Raw genomic sequence first — 22,653 nt, 5'->3', positions numbered from 1 at the left:
ATAATAAGGGTATGTTAGCGCATATTGTAAGGGTGTAAGTCGAAATTCTGTCCGTGTAACGCTACGCTATTTTTAATCATTGTAAGTTATGTTCAACCTTTTTAATTTAATGTCTCGTAGCTAAGTTATTATTATGCTTATTTAAAACGAAGTAATCATGATGTTGGGCTAAAATTACTAAAATTGGGTAATTGGGCTTTGTACCATAATTGGGGTTTGGACAAAAAGAACGAAACTTGTGGAAATTAGACTATGGGCTATTAGTGGGCTTTATATTTGTTTAACTAAATGATAGTTTGTTAATTTTAATATAAAGATTTACAATTGGACGTCCCTATAAATAACCATATACACTCGATCGGACACGATGGGCGGGATATTTATATGTATGAATAATCGTTCATTTAACCGGACACGGGAATGGATTAATAGTCTATGGACTTATTAAAATAAGGGTGAAATTATGTACAAGGACACTTGGCATAATTGATAACAAAATATTAAAACCTTGGATTACACGCAGTCGATATCCTGGTGTAATTATTAAACAAAGTATTAAAACCTTGTTACAGTTTAAGTCCCCAATTAGTTGGAATATTTGACTTCGGGTATAAGGATAATTTGACGAGGACACTCGCACTTTATATTTATGACTGATGGACTGTTATGGACAAAAACCAGACGAACATATTAAATAATCCAGGACAAAGGACAATTAACCCATGGGCATAAAACTAAAATCAACACGTCAAACATCATGATTACGAAAGTTTAAATAAGCATAATTCCTTTATTTTCATATTTAATTGCACTTCTAATTATTGCACTTTTATTTATTGTTATTGTATTTTATTGCACTTTTATTTATTGTTATTGTATTTAATTGCACTTTTAATTATCGTACTCTTTAATTATCGCAAGTTTATTTTATCGCACTTTTATTTATTGCAATTTCATTATCGTTATTTACTTTACGCTTTAAATTAAGTCTTTTATTTATTTAATATTTTACATTAAGTTTTAACTGCGACTAAAAGTTTTAAAAATCGACAAACCGGTCATTAAACGGTAAAACCCCCCTTTTTATAATAATAATATTACTTATATATATATTTGTATTTTTATAAAATAAAACTAATATAGCGTTAAGCTTTGTTTAAAAGATTTTCCCTGTGAAACGAACAGGAGTTACTAAAAACTACACTACTGTACGATTAGGTACACTGCCTATAAGTGTTGTAGCAAGGTTTAGGTATATCCATTCTATAAATAAATAAATATCTTGTGTAAAATTGTATCGTATTTAATAGTATTTCGTTGTAAAATATAAGCTATTTCATATACACCTCGCATAACATCAACTACCCGATCAATACCTTCCTTAAAAAGCCAATCATCAAAAACTTTGAAAGGTTTCGGACCAAAATCAATTATCTTATCCCTAAGGATAAGAGGACAATGATCCGAATCCTTCCTATCCAAAGCCAAAATAGAGAGATCTTGCCACTTATTAATAAACGAGTCCGAGACAAGGAAACGATCCAATTTGCTAAATTTCAAGCCATCGTCACTAACCCGAGTAAATTTCCTTCCGTTTATGGGAATCTCAATCAAATTATTCCTTGTAATAAATTCATTGAATCTTCTTGCTCGGTTTTGGTGAAAGATACAATTAAGACAGTCCGATTGATTTCGAACCTCGTTGAAATCACCACAAAGAACCCATCCCACATCATTATTACCTATAAGACTATCAAGTGCCTCCCACATTCTTTCTTATCATGATCCTTATGCGAACCATATACGTTCACGATTATAGACTCCAAACCCAAACCAAACCATTTACCTCTAATTGCCTATTTGCAAACTCTCTCATTTGTTCATTTTGAGCGTCAAATTCTTCGAGTTTGATTTTCATATAATCTAATAAATTTTCAGACACATAATTTTTCTCGTCATCTGGTTGTTGAGTTTGGATATATTCTTGGGAATAATCCCAATTTGAATTGTATTCCTCATAATCATTCCATTCAGGCTCTATGGGCGCATAATTTTCCATAGGAACGTAATAATAACATTCCCATGTTGAGTGATAATCTCCACAGATTTCACAACCAGTTATTGTTTCGTCATTCGTGATCCAAGATTGACCGAACGAATTGTCATCAACACCCGTTTGAGAGTATTGATGAAATTGATTTCGTATGTCAGAGAATGTTTCCAAAATATTTTCAAAATTTTCCATGATGCGCTTATTACCAAATTTTAGCTACAACATGGTGCATTTAGTAATTATTTTTATTAGTTTCAAAACAAAAAATTATATAAGTTATCAAATTAATAGACTTTTCTGCTTTTGTCCACGTTTCGAATAGCCAATAGAAGCAGCAGGTAGCCAGGACCCTTTAAATCGGAAGCCCACAACTCGCCACTAACAAATCCAACTATTACTACGAACCAGAAAATTGGCGTCTATCAATTTAATCGCTTACAATAATTTTTCGTCGAAATTTAAAGAAAATAAAGAAAATTCTATGTCCTGTGAACTAGTGCGTAGAAATGAAAAAGAAAAAGAGTGTCGAAAATAAGAAGTCGAAAAACAAACGTCGAAAAACAATAAGTCAAAAAATAATAATAAGAAAGTAAAGCGTCGAAACTTAAAAGTCTAAAAACTAAAAATTAAAACTTGCGTCTAAAGGTATTAAAGCTTAAAAGAAATTCTAAACGAAAAACGGCAATTACTTAAAAAGGCACTAAAATCTAAAAACTGTGTCGCAAAATTCTAAAGCGCCTAAATCTTAATCTAAAGAAAAAGCACTTAAGGGATTTTACGGCAAAGCCTAAAAACTAGAAATATAAAAATAACTACGCAAAAACAAACTTAAAACTAAATACGAACGACAAAAATAAAAATTACGAATTTAAACGAATAAAAAGATACAATATATATAAATAAAACTAAAGTTATAAAACTATAATTTTATAAAAATATTACTTTTATATTGTTATTTTATAAAAATATTAATTTATATAATTAATAATAATAATAAAACTTAATAATACAAATTATATATTAAAACTAATTAATTAATTAAAACCCTAATTATAATTATAATTAAAATAATAAACCCTAACGTAATTAATGCTTTAAGGATTCTAACAAGTCAAATCAACCCATGCGATCGCATGGATTTAGTTCTTCTGGATCATGCGATCGCATGATCAGGCAGCCCAGGAAGTCTTTTGGCTTTTATCAGGCTTCGGCCCAGCTCTTTTCTATTTTTTTTAATTCACAAAAATATATAAATAAAATATTTATTAAAATAAACTTATATTTTAAAACTAAATATAAAAATAAAATCTTAAAAATATATATATATTTTTTCTTTTAATGTTTTATATTTTTTTTCTTTTTAATGTTGTATAATTTTTTTTTCTTTTTAATGTTTTATATTTTTACAAATATAAATTAAAAATATAGCGTTTCGCCGGGTCCCCGGCAGCGGCGCCAAAAACTTGATGTGCGAGCGAAGGTGTACGAAATAATATTATATTTTACTACGAAATACGACGAAATATTACACAAGTTTTATTTAATTTATTTACAAATTGGATATACCTAAACCTTGTTACAACACTATAGGCAGTGTACCTAATCGTAGAGTATTATAGTTTTTAGTAAGTCCGGTTCGTTCCACAGGGAGACGACTTATTTTACACTATATTTTAAACAACTATATTTGTACAAAATATATATATCACAATCATTATTATTAGAAAGGGGGTTTTACCGTTTAATGACTGGTTTGTCGATTTTATATTTTAAGTGACACGCAAAGTAAATGACGATATTTAACTAACGATAAAATAAATAACAATAATTAAAATAAGAATAAATAAAAGTACGAGGAAATATGAAATAAAATATATTATGCTTATTTAAACTTCTGTACTCATGATGTTTGACGTTTTGGTTTTAATTTATTACCCTGGGTTAATTGTTCTTTATCCTGGATTATTTGATAAGTCCATCTGGTTTTGTCCATAATAGTCCATCGGTCATAATTATAAAGTGCGAGGGTCTTCGCCAAATTAACCTTATACCCGAAGTCAAATATTCCAACTAATTGGGGACTTAAACTGTAATAAGGTTTTAATACTTTGTTTAATGATTACACCAGGTTATCGACTGCGTGTAATCCAAGGTTTTAATACTTTATTAACAATTATACCAATTACCCTTGAATGTAATCCACCCCTGTTTTAATGAGTCCATTGACTATTAATCCATCCCCGTGTCCGGTCAAATGAATAATTATTTGTATTTATAAATATCACGCTACCGTACCCGATCAAGCGTATGTGGTTATATATAACTACGTCAAGTTGTAAATCTCTATATTAAATTAACAAGATATCATTTAGTTAACCAAATATAAAGCCCATTAATAGCCCATAGTCCAATTTCCACAAGTCTCGGTCTTTTGTCCAAACCCCAATTATGGTCCAAAGCCCAATAACCCCGTCTTAATATTTAGCCCAACATCACGATTACTTCGGCTCAAATAAGCATAATAATAACTTAAGTACGATACATAATTAAAAAGGGAGAATTTAGCTTACAGTGATATTAATCGCGTAGTGTTACAGGGACAGAGGTCCGACTTTAAAACCCGTAAAATAACCTTTACATTACCCAAACTAACTAATATAAACTAAACTATATTATATATATATATATATATAATATATATATATATATATATATATATATATATATATATATATATATATATATATATATAATTTATACATAGGAGAGTGAATGATATTTGTGTTGGTGTAATTTTTGATCGAGCAGAAGCCTGGAATTTATAGGAAAATTTTCTGATCCTGTAGCTCATGCACTCGCATGAGTTTTATGCCTATTTCCCATGCACTAGTATGGACAGGCTGTCTAGCTCAGATTGTGTTTAAACGTGAGTTGCTGTGATTAATTTAATATATAATATAATATATATAATTTATATTAATTATATATATATATTATATTATATTCTTGTGCATAGTTGACTTGTAATTTTCGCTCCGTTGACTCGTGCGTTGATGCTCAGTTTATGTCTCGGTTCTGGATTTTCGAACGTCCTTTCGTACGCGTAGATATCTTGTACTTTGCGTTCCGCGACTTGTACTCTTGTCAATTTTAGACGTTTCTCATCAATAAATGGAACCACTTGAATTGTAACTTGTACATTTGAGCTTTTTGGTCATTTGCGTCTTCAAATCGTCATTTTTTTCTTTTGTCTTTGCACTTATTTATTTAAACAAATATTACATAAAAATAGAACAATAGCAACTAAAAGATTTACATATTGGGATGATATTGCGACTAAATATATGTGAATTTGGAGCACTATCAAATATCCCCACACTTGAACGTTGCTTGTCCTCAAGCAATGCAGAACTTGAAATTAAATCACATGAACCACTTCTTTATTCTTCACACTTTATACATTAGTGATTTTGATACGGCGGTATAAACAATGATAGTAACAATGTGGTTTACAGTCCCACATGACTATGAAAATTTAGATCCTTTAAGGAAATTGGATCTTTATGAAAACATTTGATCTTTTGAAAATTCATTCTAGCTTTTACCCTAGATAAGTTTTCCGAAATAACCCTTCACCGGTGTTTGCAAAATATTTTTGTGGGTTTTGTGGGTTTCAGATTTTAAAATTTTAGTTCAAAACTTGCGGTTTTGCGTCACCCACTTGCTAACCTTGTATTAGGAAAGCAACACGTCCAGTATACTTGTTCCGTATATTACCTTTCGATAAACTACCGTCCGGTTGTAAAGGAAAGCGTTGAACAATCAACTGTTAAGGCAATGTCTAATGACATGCAGATGTTCATGGTCCACAACGTGTCGGATGCAATTACTATCCTTTGTAGGAGAAATAGTAAAGATCACCCTAAAATTTTTCGGTCTGGCACAAGGTCCTGTCGTCGACCATGCTATGCAACCACCATTTTTACGGTTGACACCCGATTTGGTTCAGGTGACCTAATGAATTCTAGTGAATTCTCAGGATTTTACGTTCAATGGTAATGAACACAATGAAAATAGGTTTTCAGAAAACAAATCGGTTTTATTTTGATCAAAATATTTTCTCGTTCAAGCTCGAGTTTAGACATCATCGAATTCCATGAGTTTGTAATTCTCAATCTTTAAGGTCAATCTCAAGGATTGAGTAATATCAGTCTTAAAAGCTAATTTTTAATCTTTAAGGAGATTATCCTTTCTGGGGGTGTGATTCATTAGTCTTATCAAGCTAATTTGCACGGCGCCCTCCCCATTTTACGAGACAGATCCTCTTATGGTTAGGATAAGTCTGGCCACTTGGCGACCCTGTTTGATGCTGAGGTCCATGGATTTCCAGCTGATTTTTGAGAAAACCTTTCAAGGTTTTTCGTAGACTCTACAACTGGTCTGGATGACAACTTCTTGACCTAAATCAAGAAGCGCATTTCTTTTTCGGAAGACTTTACTTCCTTTTAATGATGGAATTGATTCATCGTGTAGATCCATCTTTCTTTCAAATATATTATAGTAAATCGGGTAAAACTGATTAGTTTAGTCCAAAGCAAAAGTACCTGCAATAATATTGTACAAAATATGTGATATTTGTTTTAAAGAACTTGGTAAATTCTTTCCACACTTAGCTTTTATTTATTCTTTTCTTTGCCTTTTTATTCTCTTTTATTCCATTTTAAATGAATTCAAACGTTTTGGGTTGTTTCCCAATTTATGTTCTCTCCGAGGTAACAATAATTTCGGTATTATTACCTAGTTTTATCGTTCATAAATATTTTTAAACATAATTTTGAATTCATTTAGTTGAAAATTTTTCAAATTTTCACAAAATTTGGCAATTAAACCAAGTGTAAACCTGAGAGAATTTATAACCCTTTCCCACACTTGAGATCATGCAATGCCCTCATTTGCATGAAATCAGATTATAATTATAAATTCATGAGGGTGATTAGTGTAGAAAAGTGATTAAAAATACCCAGTTTGTAATTACAAAGCTCGTCGAATGATAGATGACGTCTCATCATTCATTACTTTCGTTATTTTATCACACATGTTTTTCTTCAAAAACGGTTGCTTTTCGAAACTGTTTGCTAATTTTTGAAAATGCGTCTTTTACCCTTACTCATTTTGCATTTTTATTAACGAGTTATGCAATAACCAGAACCCCTAATTTAACGTTAAGTGGGGTTAGACTTCCCCACACTTAGCTGACGACATGTGAAGTCGGTAGAATAAGTTTCACGAATTAAAATAGTGAGCCAGTTATTTACATCTCGGGTGGTATAAAATATATCAATGGGTTTAAAGTTTAGACCCACCCGATTGTCACTACTTAATTCTTTTTTAAGTGTAGCTTTCAGTAAATGGATATGTCTCTTTTCTGATTCTTGGTCAAATGGATCGTTATACACCGACATACATATTTCTATAGGGTGGACAATTCCTAACATTTCTTTCCGTTCATTCTCGGGATCAAAGGTTTCACCTCTATTACCCAATTGGGTGAAATCCGAGGTGCCGATATCTATTACAGCTCGTAGTTCATCTTCGGTAGATGACTCGTCTATTGAGAATATTGGGTTGGAAAGTTGTGGAATGGTGAATTTCGGGATCGAAGCAAATTCTTCTTCTTTATCGGTTTTATCGGTCCCACTATTTTGGTCTCGGGGGTAAAATTTTCAATGTTATCGTTTTCTCAAGAGTACCAATTTGTCACCCTTACTTTTTCTTCATCCATTGATGGATCGATGATTTCGTCGGTAGAGGCTACTGTGTCCATATGTTGTGAAATTGGTAAAACTGAATAAAAAGTATCATCGGGATAATTGGTGATTTCGGAGCTCTCGAATTTATCAAAATTCGATGATATGAGATTTTCTTGCACACGACTCCTCAGATCAACAGGTGTGCAGTCTGATAGAGTTTCAGCTTGCCTATTTGCAAACTCTCTCATTTGTTCATTTTGAGCGTCAAATTCTTCGAGTTTGATTTTCATATAATCTAATAAATTTTCAGACACATAATTTTTCTCGTCATCTGGTTGTTGAGTTTGGATATATTCTTGGGAATAATCCCAATTTGAATTGTATTCCTCATAATCATTCCATTCAGGCTCTATGGGCGCATAATTTTCCATAGGAACGTAATAATAACATTCCCATGTTGAGTGATAATCTCCACAGATTTCACAACCAGTTATTGTTTCGTCATTCGTGATCCAAGATTGACCGAACGAATTGTCATCAACACCCGTTTGAGAGTATTGATGAAATTGATTTCGTATGTCAGAGAATGTTTCCAAAATATTTTCAAAATTTTCCATGATGCGCTTATTACCAAATTTTAGCTACAACGTGGTGCATTTAGTAATTATTTTTATTAGTTTCAAAACAAAAAATTATATAAGTTATCAAATTAATAGACTTTTCTGCTTTTGCCCACGTTTCGAATAGCCAATAGAAGCAGCAGGTAGCCAGGACCCTTTAAATCGGAAGCCCACAACTCGCCACTAACAAATCCAACTATTACTACGAACCAGAAAATTGGCGTCTATCAATTTAATCGCTTACAATAATTTTTCGTCGAAATTTAAAGAAAATAAAGAAAATTCTATGTCCTGTGAACTAGTGCGTAGAAATGAAAAAGAAAAAGAGTGTCGAAAAATAAGAAGTCGAAAAACAAACGTCGAAAAACAATAAGTCAAAAAATAATAATAAGAAAGTAAAGCGTCGAAACTTAAAAGTCTAAAAACTAAAAATTAAAACTTGCGTCTAAAGGTATTAAAGCTTAAAAGAAATTCTAAACGGAAAACGGCAATTACTTAAAAAGGCACTAAAATCTAAAAACTGCGTCGCAAAATTCTAAAGCGCCTAAATCTTAATCTAAAGAAAAAGCACTTAAGGGATTTTACGGCAAAGCCTAAAAACTAGAAATATAAAAATAACTACGCAAAAACTAACTTAAAACTAAATACGAACGACAAAAATAAAAATTACGAATTTAAACGAATAAAAAGGTACAAAATATATAAATAAAACTAAAGTTATAAAACTATAATTTTATAAAAATATTATTTTTATATTGTTATTTTATAAAAATATTAATTTATATAATTAATAATAATAATAAAACTTAATAATACAAATTATATATTAAAACTAAAATTAAAAACTAATTAATTAATTAAAACCCTAATTATAATTATAATTAAAATAATAAACCCTAACGTAATTAATGCTTTAAGGATTCTGACAAGTCAAATCAACCCATGCGATCGCATGGATTTAGTTCTTCAGGATCATGCGATCGCATGATCAGGCAGTCCAGGAAGTCTTTTGGCTTTTATCAGGCTTCGGCCCAGCTCTTTTCTATTTTTTTTTAAATTCACAAAAATATATAAAGAAAATATTTATTAAAATAAACTTATATTTTAAAACTAAATATAAAAATAAAATCTTAAAAATATATATATTTTTTTCTTTTTAATGTTTTATTTTTTTTTTCGTTTTAATGTTTTTATATTTTTACAAATATAAATTAAAAATATAGCGTTTCGCCGGATCCCCGGCAGCGGCGCTAAAAACTTGATGTGAGAGCGGAGGTTTACGAAATAATATTATATTTTACTACGAAATACGAAGAAATATTACACAAGTTTTATTTAATTTATTTACAAATGAGATATACCTAAACTTTGCTACAACACTATAGGCAGTGTACCTAATCGTAGAGTATTATAGTTTTTAGTAATTCCGGTTCGTTCCACAGGGAGACGGCTTATTTTACACTATATTTTAAACAACTATATTTGTACAAAATATATATATATCACAATTATTATTATTTGAAAGGGGGGTTTTACCGTTTAATGACTGGTTTGTCGATTTTATATTTTAAGTGACACGCAAAGTATATGACGATATTTAACTAACGATAAAATAAATAACAATAATTAAAATAAGAATAAATAAAAGTACGAGGAAATATGAAATAAAATATATTATGCTTATTTAAACTTCCGTACTCATGATGTTTGACGTTTTGATTTTAATTTATTACCCTGGGTTAATTATTTTTTGTCCTGAATTATTTGATAAGTCCATATGGTTTTGTCCATAATAGTCCATCGGTCATAATTATAAAGTGCGAGGGTCTTCATCAAATTAACCTTATACCCGAAGTCAAATATTCCAACTAATTGGGGACTTAAACTGTAATAAGGTTTTAATACTTTGTTTAATGATTACACCAGGTTATCGACTGTGTGTAATCTAAGGTTTTAATACTTCATTAACAATTACACCAATTACCCTTGAATGTAATCCACCCCTATTTTAACGAGTCCATTGACTATTAATCCATCCCTGTGTCCGGTCAAATGAACAATTATTAGTATTTATAAATATCCCGCCTACCGTACCCGATCAAGCGTATGTGGTTATATATAAATACGTCAAGTTGTAAATCTCTATATTAAATTAACAAGATATCATTTAGTTAACCAAATATAAAGCCCATTAATAGCCCATAGTCCAATTTCCACAAGTGTCGGTCTTTTGTCCAAACCCTAATTATGGTCCAAAGCCCAATAACCCCGTCTTAATATTTAGCCCAACATCACGATTACTTCGGCTCAAATAAGCATAATAATAACTTAATTACGATACATAATTAAAAAGGGAGAATTTAGCTTACAGTGATTATTAATCGCGTAGTGTTACAGTGACAGAGTTCCGACTTTAAAACCCGTAAAATAACCTTTACATTACCCAAGCTAACTAATATAAAACTAAACTATATTCTATATATATATATATATATATATATATATATATATATATATATATATATATATATATATATATATATATATATATATATATATATATATATATATATATATATATTATATATATATTATTTATACATAGGAGAGTGAATGATATTTGTGTTGGTGTAATTTTTGATCGAGCAGAAGCATGAAATTTATAGGAAAATTTTCTGATCCTGTAGCTCATGCACTCGCATGAGATTTCAGTGTATTTCCCATGCACTTGCATGGGCTCATGCACTCGCATGAGTTTTATGCCTATTTCCCATGCACTCGCATGGACAGGCTGTCCAGCTCAGATTGTGTTTAAAACGTGGGCTGATGTGATTAATTTAATATATAATATAATTTATATAATTTATATTAATTAATTATATATATATTATATTATATTTTTGTGCATAGTTGACTTGTAATTTTCGCTCCGTTGACTCGCGCGTTGATGCTCGGTTTATGTCTCGGTTCCGAATTTTCGAACGTCCTTTTGTACGCGTAGATATCTTGTACTTTGCGTTCCGCGGCTTGTACTCTTGTCAATTTTAGACGTTTTCTCATCGATAAATGGAACCACTTGGATTGTAACTTGTACATTTGAGCTTTTTGGTCATTTGCGTCTTCAAATCGTCATTTTCTTCTTTTGTCTTTGCACTTATTTATTTAAACGAATATTACATAAAAATAGAACAATAGCAACTAAAAGCTTTACATATTGGGATGATATTGCTACTAAATATATGTTCATTTGGAGCACTATCAGTTAACCATTGAGGTTTGGCCACCTCCATCCTATCTGTTCCCCATATTCCTTCAATTCCACATTATTAATCGAACCCCCAATAGAAACCCCATTACCTTTTAGAGAAGAAGAAGCCCTCGCAGACATAGAACTCCTCGTTTTCTTTTTTGCCAGGTGTTTACACGATTTACGCACTGTCCTACCTTCGGCCACCAAATTCTCTCCACGTCTATTCTTTAGTTTCATTAACCTGGTCGATGTTTTCCAGTTTCCCATTTCATTCCAGTAACAACAAGTGCAAATTGAAACCTCACGTGTTTTGTCGCTAGTTTCAGATCTCACCGTATGTCTCTTTTTATTCTTATTACGTTTAGGTAAAGACATGGGCTCATTAATGTCCACCGACCCAATTTGAGGCCCAAGATTATTTGCTGTTGACCCATCCCTTTCACATGAATTGTCCCCCGAAGCAACACGACTAACATTGCAGTCAGGCCCACAATTACTTGTCCCTATTACACCAATTGATGGCCCATTCTCAACAGGCTGCGGCCCAATTCCACCAGACGGGTCAATATTTGGCCCAAATTTATCCTGGTTTCCTGGACAATTGGATTAACCATCATTATTATAATCCCCACGCTTGCTTGTCTTGTACTGTACACCAGCCACCAAATTACCTTTTGGAGTTTCCTTGGGACTAGGGTTTTGAAAATTATTACTCATTGTTTCTGCCACCACTTCCTCAAAATTTGCGCCAAAATTCTCACCCCCGACGCACCCAGACTGTTGATCTCCCTCTGTCGGACCGTTACCATTTTCCGGCATACCACCACCACAACTTGGCCGGAAACCTGAGATTTTAACAGCTTAAACCCATCTTCATCGAACGGTTCATTGTCTGACTCAAAACCATCATCATCCGACTGAACACCAAATTCATTACCACTAGAGATGTCATCACTATCAATATAATCAGATTCACTAAACTCTGAATCTATTTCACTGTCAGACCCATCAAGGAATGGATCAAAGCCGTCACCCGGGAACTTCTTGACTTCTTCTTTAACGTTAATGAAGTAAACTTTAGATCTATGTTTAAGTTTCAACGAGTCTTTCACCACTTCAGGATTAAATAGTTTAACAAAAACCCTGCCAAAGTTTAAACACTTGAATTCAATTACTGAGCAGTTATCCAGATCATAAACTACTCCCCACCACTCAGCAATAGATTTGAACGTTTCCTTAGTCCAGCAATGGGCCGGAACACCCTCTCAGCCATGCCCATCTACCATCTGGCCAAGCATCCGTATTCCACTTCGAAGTTTTACATATCCACCGTTTTAATGGGTGGTCCTTCCTTGAAATGACATCATCCACAAAATCCGACGACTTGAATATTATCATGATACTAACACCTCCCAGGAACTTAACATGGGTATCCAAGAAACCCAATTCACGAATAATATTATCAATGTTCCGTAGCACTTCCATGTTAACAACATCGCACACCACCGCATTCTCTAAGGTTTCTAGATTATTGTTATTGTCAGCCACCTCAAGAATCCTGTCAACTATACATTCATTAGCCTCCGAACTATTTACGACCTTTATTTTACCATTTAGTTTGTCTCTTAGATCCCTTTCATTTCTAACTTCCCGATTACCCACAACCTCATAGAATGATCTACCATCATGTAACCTGCTCTCGAAAGGTTTCCTGGTGTTGGAACCGTTCGTCTTCTTCTCAACTGGCTTAGGGTTACGTTCTGTAGCAGTAAAAACTTTGATATTTTGCTCACCAAACTTGATTCCCTCCAAGGAACGAAAATCATTAGATCACTATCTTTAACATTCGCAAATCGAACGAAAGCAAACCGGTTCCCATTTTAAGCCTTTTACCGGCCATGTACACGTCTCTTACATCACCAAAAGGTTTGAAAATCTTCCATAGATCTACTACGCGAACCTCCTCCGAGAAAGTTGAAGAACATGAAGGATGTAAGTTGGTTGTTGCTTGACCACTTGGATTGATGACGATAGTCCCCATTGTACCGATCCCGATTTCCACCCGTGCCCGCTCGCTCTTTCTCTAGTTTCTCTCTCACACATTCTCTCTCTAGTTTATCACGCACCCTAGGTTTGATTAACAGTAGAGTTTATTATAAACTCAAACAGAATATTAAGCCACGTACAAATATATTTGGGTTTTTGATTCATTCAAATTTAACCATATAAGTAAATTCTCATTTTACATTAGTTATTTGTTAGAAATATATATGATATGTTCTAATGTACTATAATCATGGAAAAAAACATTTTATTTTCAGAAAATTATTGATTTTAGTCAGTTTCATGTAAATATCAGTTAATCAAAACACTACTTGAACCAAATGGCTGGTTTCAAGGGAACTTATCAATCTTGAAGTTGTGAATTTGAGTTCCGTCATAAATAAAAAAGATGTGTGTGTGTGTGTGTGTTTGGTGTTCAAAATATAAAAAAAAAATACTCGATGACACTAAAATTACCAACATAACTACCACAAACTCCGACACCGTATGTGGTAGACCATCACAACGCAACATGGGGCCAAAACTCAGTTATGCCTTTGTACTATTGTTGACAATAAACGGCAGTTACATATATGTACAAACATTACATGATGACAAGCAAACAATGTAGTTGTATCATATCAAAACCTGAGATTACTAGTTGTAAGCCGGCTAAACATTATTGTTATTATCATAAACTATTGACTTTTTGTAAGCCGGCCAAATACAATCTTTTTGTAGTTTCTATTGACTTTTTGGTCAAACAGTTTTTGATCACTTGCCATTGGGCATTAACAGCTTTTATTTTTATTTTTTTATTTATTGATTACATACCATCTTTGTAAATTCAGCGAACTGTAGATTTTCCTGATCGATCATCATATAAAACTTCATCAAACTTACCAAAATTGTTACCAACATTCTCTGCACAATGCCATTTCTTACAACCAAAAGCACCTAAATTAAATTTATCATTTTCAACTTTTGTCGTTGGAAATGGGCCGAGCTCGATCTCTTTTAGTTGTTTCGTTTGTTTGCGTACTACTTTTTAACTTAGGAAAAACAGAAACAGTTGATATAAGAGATGCATTAGTCAGTTTCATGAAGAAACTTGAACCAGGAAACAATCAAAACAGAACAAATTGGGGTTGGAATGATACTTCTGACCCATGCACGAGCGGCTGGTTTGGTGTCACGTGTGACATCAGCAACCAGACCGTTAAAAACATCGTTCTCGAGCAGTTAAATTTAACGGGAACTGTTGATTTTGAATCTGTTTGTAAAGAAACATCTCTTTTAAAATTAAGTTTGAAGAACAACAATCTTTCAGGTAGCTTGCAAAATGAGATATCAAATTGCAAAATACTTAGGCACTTGTTCTTACATGGAAATAATTTTTCGGGCGATCTTCCTGCCTCTTTAACCGAATTAACCAATTTGGTACGAATCGATATATCAAACAACGAGCTAACTGGTAACTTACCTGATATGTCGAAAAATCTGGGATTGTTATCTTTTTTAGCTCAAAATAATCATTTTTCTGGACAACTTCCAAACTTTAATTATGATCATCTTGAAAAATTCGATGTTTCGAATAACGATTTAACGGGTCAAGTACCTGATAACACTGGCAATTTTGGCGCCAAAAGTTTTATGGGGAATGCAGGACTGTGTGGGAAACTGTTGTCGAATGCTTGTTCGACAAAGAAGAAAAAAAACTGGCATTTTCTTATTTATTCGGGTTATGCAATTCTTAGTTTGATTGTGCTCGTTTTGATTGGTCTTTTACACCACAAGAAAAAGAAAAAAGAAAATCCGAACAATGTAAAGAGCGATTCAAACGGAGATAAAAGCACGAAAGATAGTGAGTCAAAGAGTGTTGTAAGCCGGTCCGAATTTTCGATAACGTCAGCTGAAAACGGGGGGATTTCGACTTCGGTTTTTGTTCTTTCGAGCCCGGTTGAATCGGTTAACGGGATGAAATTTGAAGATTTGTTGAAAGCTCCTGCAGAGTTGATTGGAAGGGGAAAACATGGAAGTTTGTATAAAGTTCTTCCGAATGTTGGTATTCCGCTCGTTGTTAAACGGATCAAAGATTGGGATATATCGAAAGACGAATTTAAAAAAAGAATGCAAATAATTGATCAAGTGAAACATCCTAAAGTGTTACCTGTTGTTGCATATTATTGTTCTAAACAAGAAAAACTACTTGTTTATGAGTTTCAGCAGAATGGTAGTCTCTTTGAGCTTCTCCATGGTAAGTTAGTTATTTAACTAATTTTCGTATTAGTTTTGGTTTATCATAAGCTTTGAATGAGAAATTTGGGCCCAAATTGACATAAGTGGGTCAAATTGGGTTTGGTTCGCGGAAGCAACATGTCCAAACTGGCTAAAGTTATTAAAAATTAGCAGGTAATTCCGTACACCACCTTTTTTAGTCATACACCACTAAGTATGCATTAAATGATTGTACAGTACAACACATTAAAGCATATTTAGGGCATGTTTACTTTTCGCTTAATGATATGTTTATGTACAGCTCTTAATTTAGTAAGTAAAATTTATGTTTCTTTGTCACTTAATTCAGTCACTTAATATGAAGATTGGTCTGTTTCTAGAAGAAATAGAATCAGACAACTTGCGTGAGTGAGTACAGTTTATTGGTGTACGGATCATCACCCTAAAAAAATGCTTTAGAACATGTCCAGACGGGATAAAAGTGGGTCGATCCATTTGAGTCTGGCCCATTTAACATGACCCGTTTCTTACTGTCACCCAATTAATTTACATTATAAACTTATGATACAGGTTCACAAGATGGTCAAATTTTTGACTGGGGAAGTAGACTAAAAATCGCTAGTGACGCAGCAGAAGCATTAGCGTTCATGCACAAAGAGCTTAAAGATGATCAAATACCTCACGGAAACTTAAAATCGTCAAACATTTTGCTTTCAAAGGACATGGAAGCTTGCGTGAGTGAGTACGGTTTAATGGTGGTAAACAGTGACGGTTCACAGAAGAACGACAACAGTGTTTTCGACGCTGATGTGTACGCATTTGGTGTGGTTCTTCTTGAGTTGCTGACAGGGAAACCGGTTCAGAGCAATGGGTTCGATCTGGCTAAGTGGATTAACTCGGTGGTCAAGGAAGAGTGGACCAGTGAGGTGTTTGATAAGGTGTTGGTGGTTGAAGGTGCGAATGAAGAACGAATGGTGGCGTTGTTGCAGATAGCTTTGAACTGCATAAGCGGTTCACCTGATTTAACACCTGATATGGATCAAGTGTCAAACATGATAGTTTCTATGAAGGAAGAAGAAGATAAATCCATAGCTTCTTCTGATCCATGATTTTAAAGGTAAAGATTTTTCAAATCATGATTAATGTAAGTTTATATGATTTCATATTTTCATACCTATAGTTGTTTAGTTGTATTAATGAATAAATGCATTATAATGTTAATTAGGGTACATTTTGTTAAATGATGTAATTTGATTTCTTGATTGTTGACATAATTCGTTGTAGGGTTTATTATTTCTTGGTTTATCAGTCACACTTAGGTCTGATGTCTTTTATAAATATTGTTCCACAGTTTTTGGTAACCTGTTGTCATGATCACACCAGGACACATGCAGAAATTCATGAACATAATTATAATAGGAAAGTTTATGGCCCACGGATTCTTGAAATTTTACAAGAAAACTTATTGTAATAGAGCAATATATCTAAAGAGTAACTCTCTACATTTCATTTATATGTAGTACACTAGTACATACTTATTCTTCTCCAAATTAATTGTTCACTTCCATAAAATGTTGTAAAAATTGGTCAAAAACAAGTGGGAGCATTTAGTGGGTTTTGTAGTCCTTGACGAGGGCTTTACAATGACTAAATTGTGTCCAAAACGGATTAAAGGTGAATGAGATATCGAATCTCAAAGTAGCTTGTTTGATACGCGATCTAAAAGATTTGGCATTTGTCCCACATCGGAAGTGGGAGCAAACCGAAGGCTTTGATTTTCACTATAAATAAAGGCCTATAGGGTTTGTAGAAAAATACACCAAAAACTAAAAACACAAACTCTATTAGTTTTCCTCTCAGCCACAACAAGGTCTCCCCGTTCCGGTTACTTTTCAGGCAAGTGTTCAAGTCCGGCAGTACGCTGCTTCAGACCGGTGTACCCTGGGAATAGAACAGACGTCGAAACTGTTTATTGAATTGTGTCAAACACAAGCACGATTCAACCCTTCAAATAGGTTAGATCGTTCTTGTTGGTCCCTTGATTAACAACAGGAGTATTGTAGAAGGGGGGGGGGGGGGGTTGAATACAATTTCTTTTAAATTAACTTACCAATTAATCACAATTTAGTATTCAAGCATGTAATTTAAGTAGAGTCAAAGGTAATTTTCAACTGTTATTCTTTATTGATTAAATCACAAAGAATTACAACTATCCTTGGCGGAATGATAGTTGGTTGATACAGATTTACCTAGATTATAGCTATGAGGATAAACTTAAAGGTATTACACGTTTTGGACTCTAAATAACAAAACCCACACCACTAGTTGTTACAATAGTGGATACAACAATTTATAGTAGTCCTTTTATCCGTGTAATTGTTCCATTGTCCACTGGTACATAGGATGTCTGTACTTGTGGGGACAACTGCACCAGAGAGCGTGCTGTCGTGGCCCGTCCTAATCCATCTGGACGAATATATTACATTTGGTTACATCGCGAGGTACTTGACCTCTATATGATACATTTTACAAACATTGCATTCGTTTTTAAAAGACAAACTTTCATTTCATCGAAAGTTGATGGCATGCATACCATTTCATAATATATCCAACTATAATTGACTTAATAATAATCTTGATGAACTCAACGACTCGAATGCAACGTCTTTTGAAATATGTCGTGAATGACTCTGTTGACAATGAATATTGTCTATTATATGTGGCATGCGGTTTTAGTTAGTGTTGATGTAATTGTTAACTTACTTATTAATGTATTTTAACTAGTTTACATTGGTAAATGTAACTTACCATGTAAAGTTGCTACTTGGAGGTTGCTAGTATAAAAGCAACCTCCAACACTCATTTGTAACTAGTTGAGTTATTCTACAAGTATTATCTTTCACACATATTCTCTCAACCTTATCACCATATTACTTGTTCTTATCATCTAAACCCACTTACACTAACAAAACCAACCGACCTTAGCTAGATTTGGGGCTAACAATTGGTATCAGAGCGGGTCTAAGGTCTTTGCATAGAAGATCCGTTGCTCGAAGGTCTCCATCGCATTTTTGAAGTGTTTGTGCTCGATTTCGGTTTAGGTACCTACATAACTCAACTCATCTTGTTATTTTTGTTGGTTTAATACTTGTTTCATAACATACTAGTTGATAAACCACTTAAACTACTTGATTTTGTGCTTAAATTCGAACGTATATACATGCATATAACCCACTGTTTGAAGTTAAAATTTGTGTGTATCTATATGTGCTTGAACTCTATGTTTGAATCATGAAGTTAACTTCATAAAACCTACTGATTCGTTTAACCGATTCGTTCTACCCATTAACCCGTTAAAATCACTGATTAAAGGCTTTAGAACATAAAAACGTGCTAAAAACAACCTGAATGAACTTAGTTTAATTTGTTTTTCTTCGAAATTAAGTGCTCGAAAATTTGGCGCCTGTCCAGATTGCTGCTCGAAAATTTGAGAATGTTCCACTAGTGTCCGAAAACCTCAAAATTTTGGCTCCAAGTTTGACTTATTTTTGGCTCCATAGTTTTGTCCTTTAGATAATACCCACCGAAATCCCTTTATTTTGTGGATATTACCCACCGAAAAGGAATCTTTGACCTTGTGTGTCATAAAAAGTACAAAGGACAAAAGGCTGTTAGAACAGTGCTCGAAAAACTGGACCAAAAACTCTGCTCGAAAACTTAGTTAAAAGGTGCTCTAAAAACTGGACAAAATCACCTGCTCGAAAACTTATTTGAAACCTGCTCGAAAACTTTGCTCGAAAATCTCTCTGCTCGAAAACCTGTTTGAAACCATCTGCTCGAAAACTTGTTTGAAATTATTTGCTCGAAAACAGTGCACGAAAACTGTGATGACTCGGGAATTTTCGACTAAATTTAAACTTAATCTTTATATGATTTCGATACGATAAACAAAGTATGTAATGTTGAGTCTAGGAAATTTTGAAACGATGATCATATATTCATTTGACCTTTGACCATTCCCGACGATTCACGAACAATTGTTTATAAATAAATATATATATATATATATATATATATATATATATATATATATATATATATACATACATATATGTGCAAGTATATATATAATAATTTGTAATCATAAAATATAATTTAAAGCATTAGAATTAACTATGTAAAATAAGATACAAAATAAATAAATATAATTTAAAATGAATTTATATATATATACATATATATGATTGTCAATAATAATTATTATATTGTGATATATATATATATATATATATATATATATATATATATATATATATATATATATATATATATATATATATATATATAATATATAAATGTTAACTATCTAAATATATTATTATATAGAATAAATAATACATAAGTAATAAAATATAAAATTTATATATTATATGTAATTACAAGACAAAGTATAAATGTTATATTACGATCATTATTCTCATTAATGGCAATATTATATTAATATCTGTATTATTAATATAAATGAAATTGGATATGTAAAATGGTTATTATTAATATTAAAAATATAATTATTAAGTATTATTAATAATTCTATATATTATATAAAAGAATCACAGAATCTATTAGAGGTAGCTATCAAATGGTACGTAATTTGTTTTCCTTTATCAAAAATCATATAAATCAGTATTTCAATCAAAGGATCAATCCAAAAATCCAGATAGCCATCGATTTCCTTTATTTTTTTATTATATATTTCTGTACCAAACGAATTACTGTGTCGACCTTATTTGCTATGTAATCGATCACTTTAAATTATTGAGGGAATGCCTTTCACTTCTTATCACCATTTAAAACTCACCTAATACTCAATTAAAAATAAAAACAAGTGAACCACTAGACTCGACTATTTCTTGTTAATCAACTTCTTACTAATATCAAACACCAATCTCTTTGATATGATGCTACTGCACCTGTGTTATGACAACCCAAAACAAGAACCAAAAACAATCACACTCATATTTTAATCCATGTTGAACGATCGAAACAAACCCAAACAAATCATCACCAAATTCGCTGCACTTCTGCTCCTGTTTTGTTTCAGTTATGATCGACAACCACCACATCCGTGCTTCTACTGCATCTACTTTCCTTGTTTTTCTGTTTACGGCTGACAGGAACAATGGTAACATCACCACCTTTGTTAAAACCCATTTAACCACTCAATACTACCACTTCTTTCTTGTACCTCTGTTGCTCTTCTTGCTATAGATTTAAACGCCACCGATCTTCCTGTTACCATCTTATTGTCGATCAAAACAACTCCCATCAACCAACCCATAGGTGAGTTAGTGTGAAACCGCTGCTTATATTCTGTTTCTTTTGTGCTTGAACCCCACAACCACCGAAATTCCACTCACAAATATCATAATTCCATTTGATTTTTTTATATAACCCCACTTACCCACTACCTTTAAACATGTTGACAACTAGTGTGACTTGGTTATATTTAAAGAAAAAGGACGCGATTTAATAATACAAGTGGGATAAGACAAGTTCCATGACCGACATATAACCACTTCACCCACATATTAAAGTTGTAAGGTTGCTTTATCATTTTTTTATATCTAAAGCCACTACTGTGTTCTCTAAGTGATAGTAAATTGATATGATAAAGATGTTGCATGATGATGAACAGAAGACCATCGTTGAATTGCTATTTATATTCGATAAATATTCACTTGTGAATACCTTTAAAATGTTGCTGTATTCATTTATGAAATGCTACCATTCGGTTGAGACTAGCTGCTTCTACTATCGACAAGTAGCTGTCAAATATTATAAACCCACAAGACAACCGAACCCTTTTAAATTATTTCATGAATCACTTTTGATTGGGCTGCCACTTTTCTTGTCTCTTTGGGCCGTGATCCACCATCTATTTTATGATTGGGCTGCTGCTATGTTCGATGTTCCTGTTGATTGTTCGAAGAACAGAGAAAAGTAAATCGCCACTTTTACTATGCTAGGAAAAGGTTGATCATGAAGGTGATAAATAGATGTATGGTGATGAGAATATAGTTATATGTTTCATGATGTTTGATGATGATCATGGACTATGGTCAGGTTATGATTATGGAAATGTTAAGGGTTAGGATATACTGATGATGAAGGAATAATGGCAATGATTAATGATTATGATCGTGATTTCATGTTAGACGATGATGACTGTACACGAGAATGAAGATAACGAGAGGATTAGGTGATGATAATCGTAATAATTGTAATGAGAAAGATGTTTAGATTAAGTGATAATAATAATTATGTTATAAATGATGAAGATGGAGATCACTAAGATATATTGGGTTATATAAATTTAACCCGGTTATAAAACAGAAAATGGTAAGCAGAGTATATGGTTCAGAATGTGGGTGTGTAACCGGGTGGTTGCGGGTTCGAGCCCGACTATGGCCATTCTTTTTAAATCTCACTCTTAAAGGTAGTAACTGTAATTCTATCATTAATATTATTATTATTATTATTATTATTATTATTATTATTATTATTATTATTATTATTATTATTATTATTATTATTCTTAATATTATTGTTATGGTTATGACTTAGAAATAAAAGCATAAGGTATAAAGGATAAGTATTATGATATAAGATTGTAGTATATTATGAGGTATTATGATAAGA

The 22,653-nt window shown here is 32.5% G+C and overlaps 1 protein-coding gene across 1 annotated transcript; it reads left to right on the top strand.

Annotated features, from left to right (window-relative positions):
- Nucleotides 1-14,712: 14,712 nt before the first annotated feature.
- LOC139865935 (probable leucine-rich repeat receptor-like protein kinase At5g05160) lies at nucleotides 14,713-17,063 on the top strand. Its single transcript, XM_071854044.1, has 2 exons — nucleotides 14,713-15,973; nucleotides 16,525-17,063. The coding sequence occupies exons 1-2, from the start codon at nucleotides 14,713-14,715 to the stop codon at nucleotides 17,061-17,063; spliced, it is 1,800 nt and encodes a 599-aa protein (XP_071710145.1).
- The last annotated feature ends 5,590 nt before the right edge of the window (nucleotides 17,064-22,653 follow it).

Source organism: Rutidosis leptorrhynchoides, chromosome 9 (assembly GCF_046630445.1).
Source record: "Rutidosis leptorrhynchoides isolate AG116_Rl617_1_P2 chromosome 9, CSIRO_AGI_Rlap_v1, whole genome shotgun sequence".
In the NCBI taxonomy this organism is placed as follows: domain Eukaryota; kingdom Viridiplantae; phylum Streptophyta; class Magnoliopsida; order Asterales; family Asteraceae; genus Rutidosis; species Rutidosis leptorrhynchoides.
The sequence above is the reverse complement of the archived record's forward strand: the minus strand, read 5'-3'. Positions and strand labels throughout refer to the sequence as shown.

Excerpts from the sequence above, each read along its gene's own strand:
- LOC139865935 (XM_071854044.1), top strand. The coding sequence starts at position 14,713 with ATGGGCCGAGCTCGATCTCTTTTAGTTGTTTCGTTTGTTTGCGTACTA. Across the intron at positions 15,974-16,524 it reads TCTCTTTGAGCTTCTCCATG|GTTCACAAGATGGTCAAATT; the intron begins GTAAGTTAGTTA and ends CTTATGATACAG.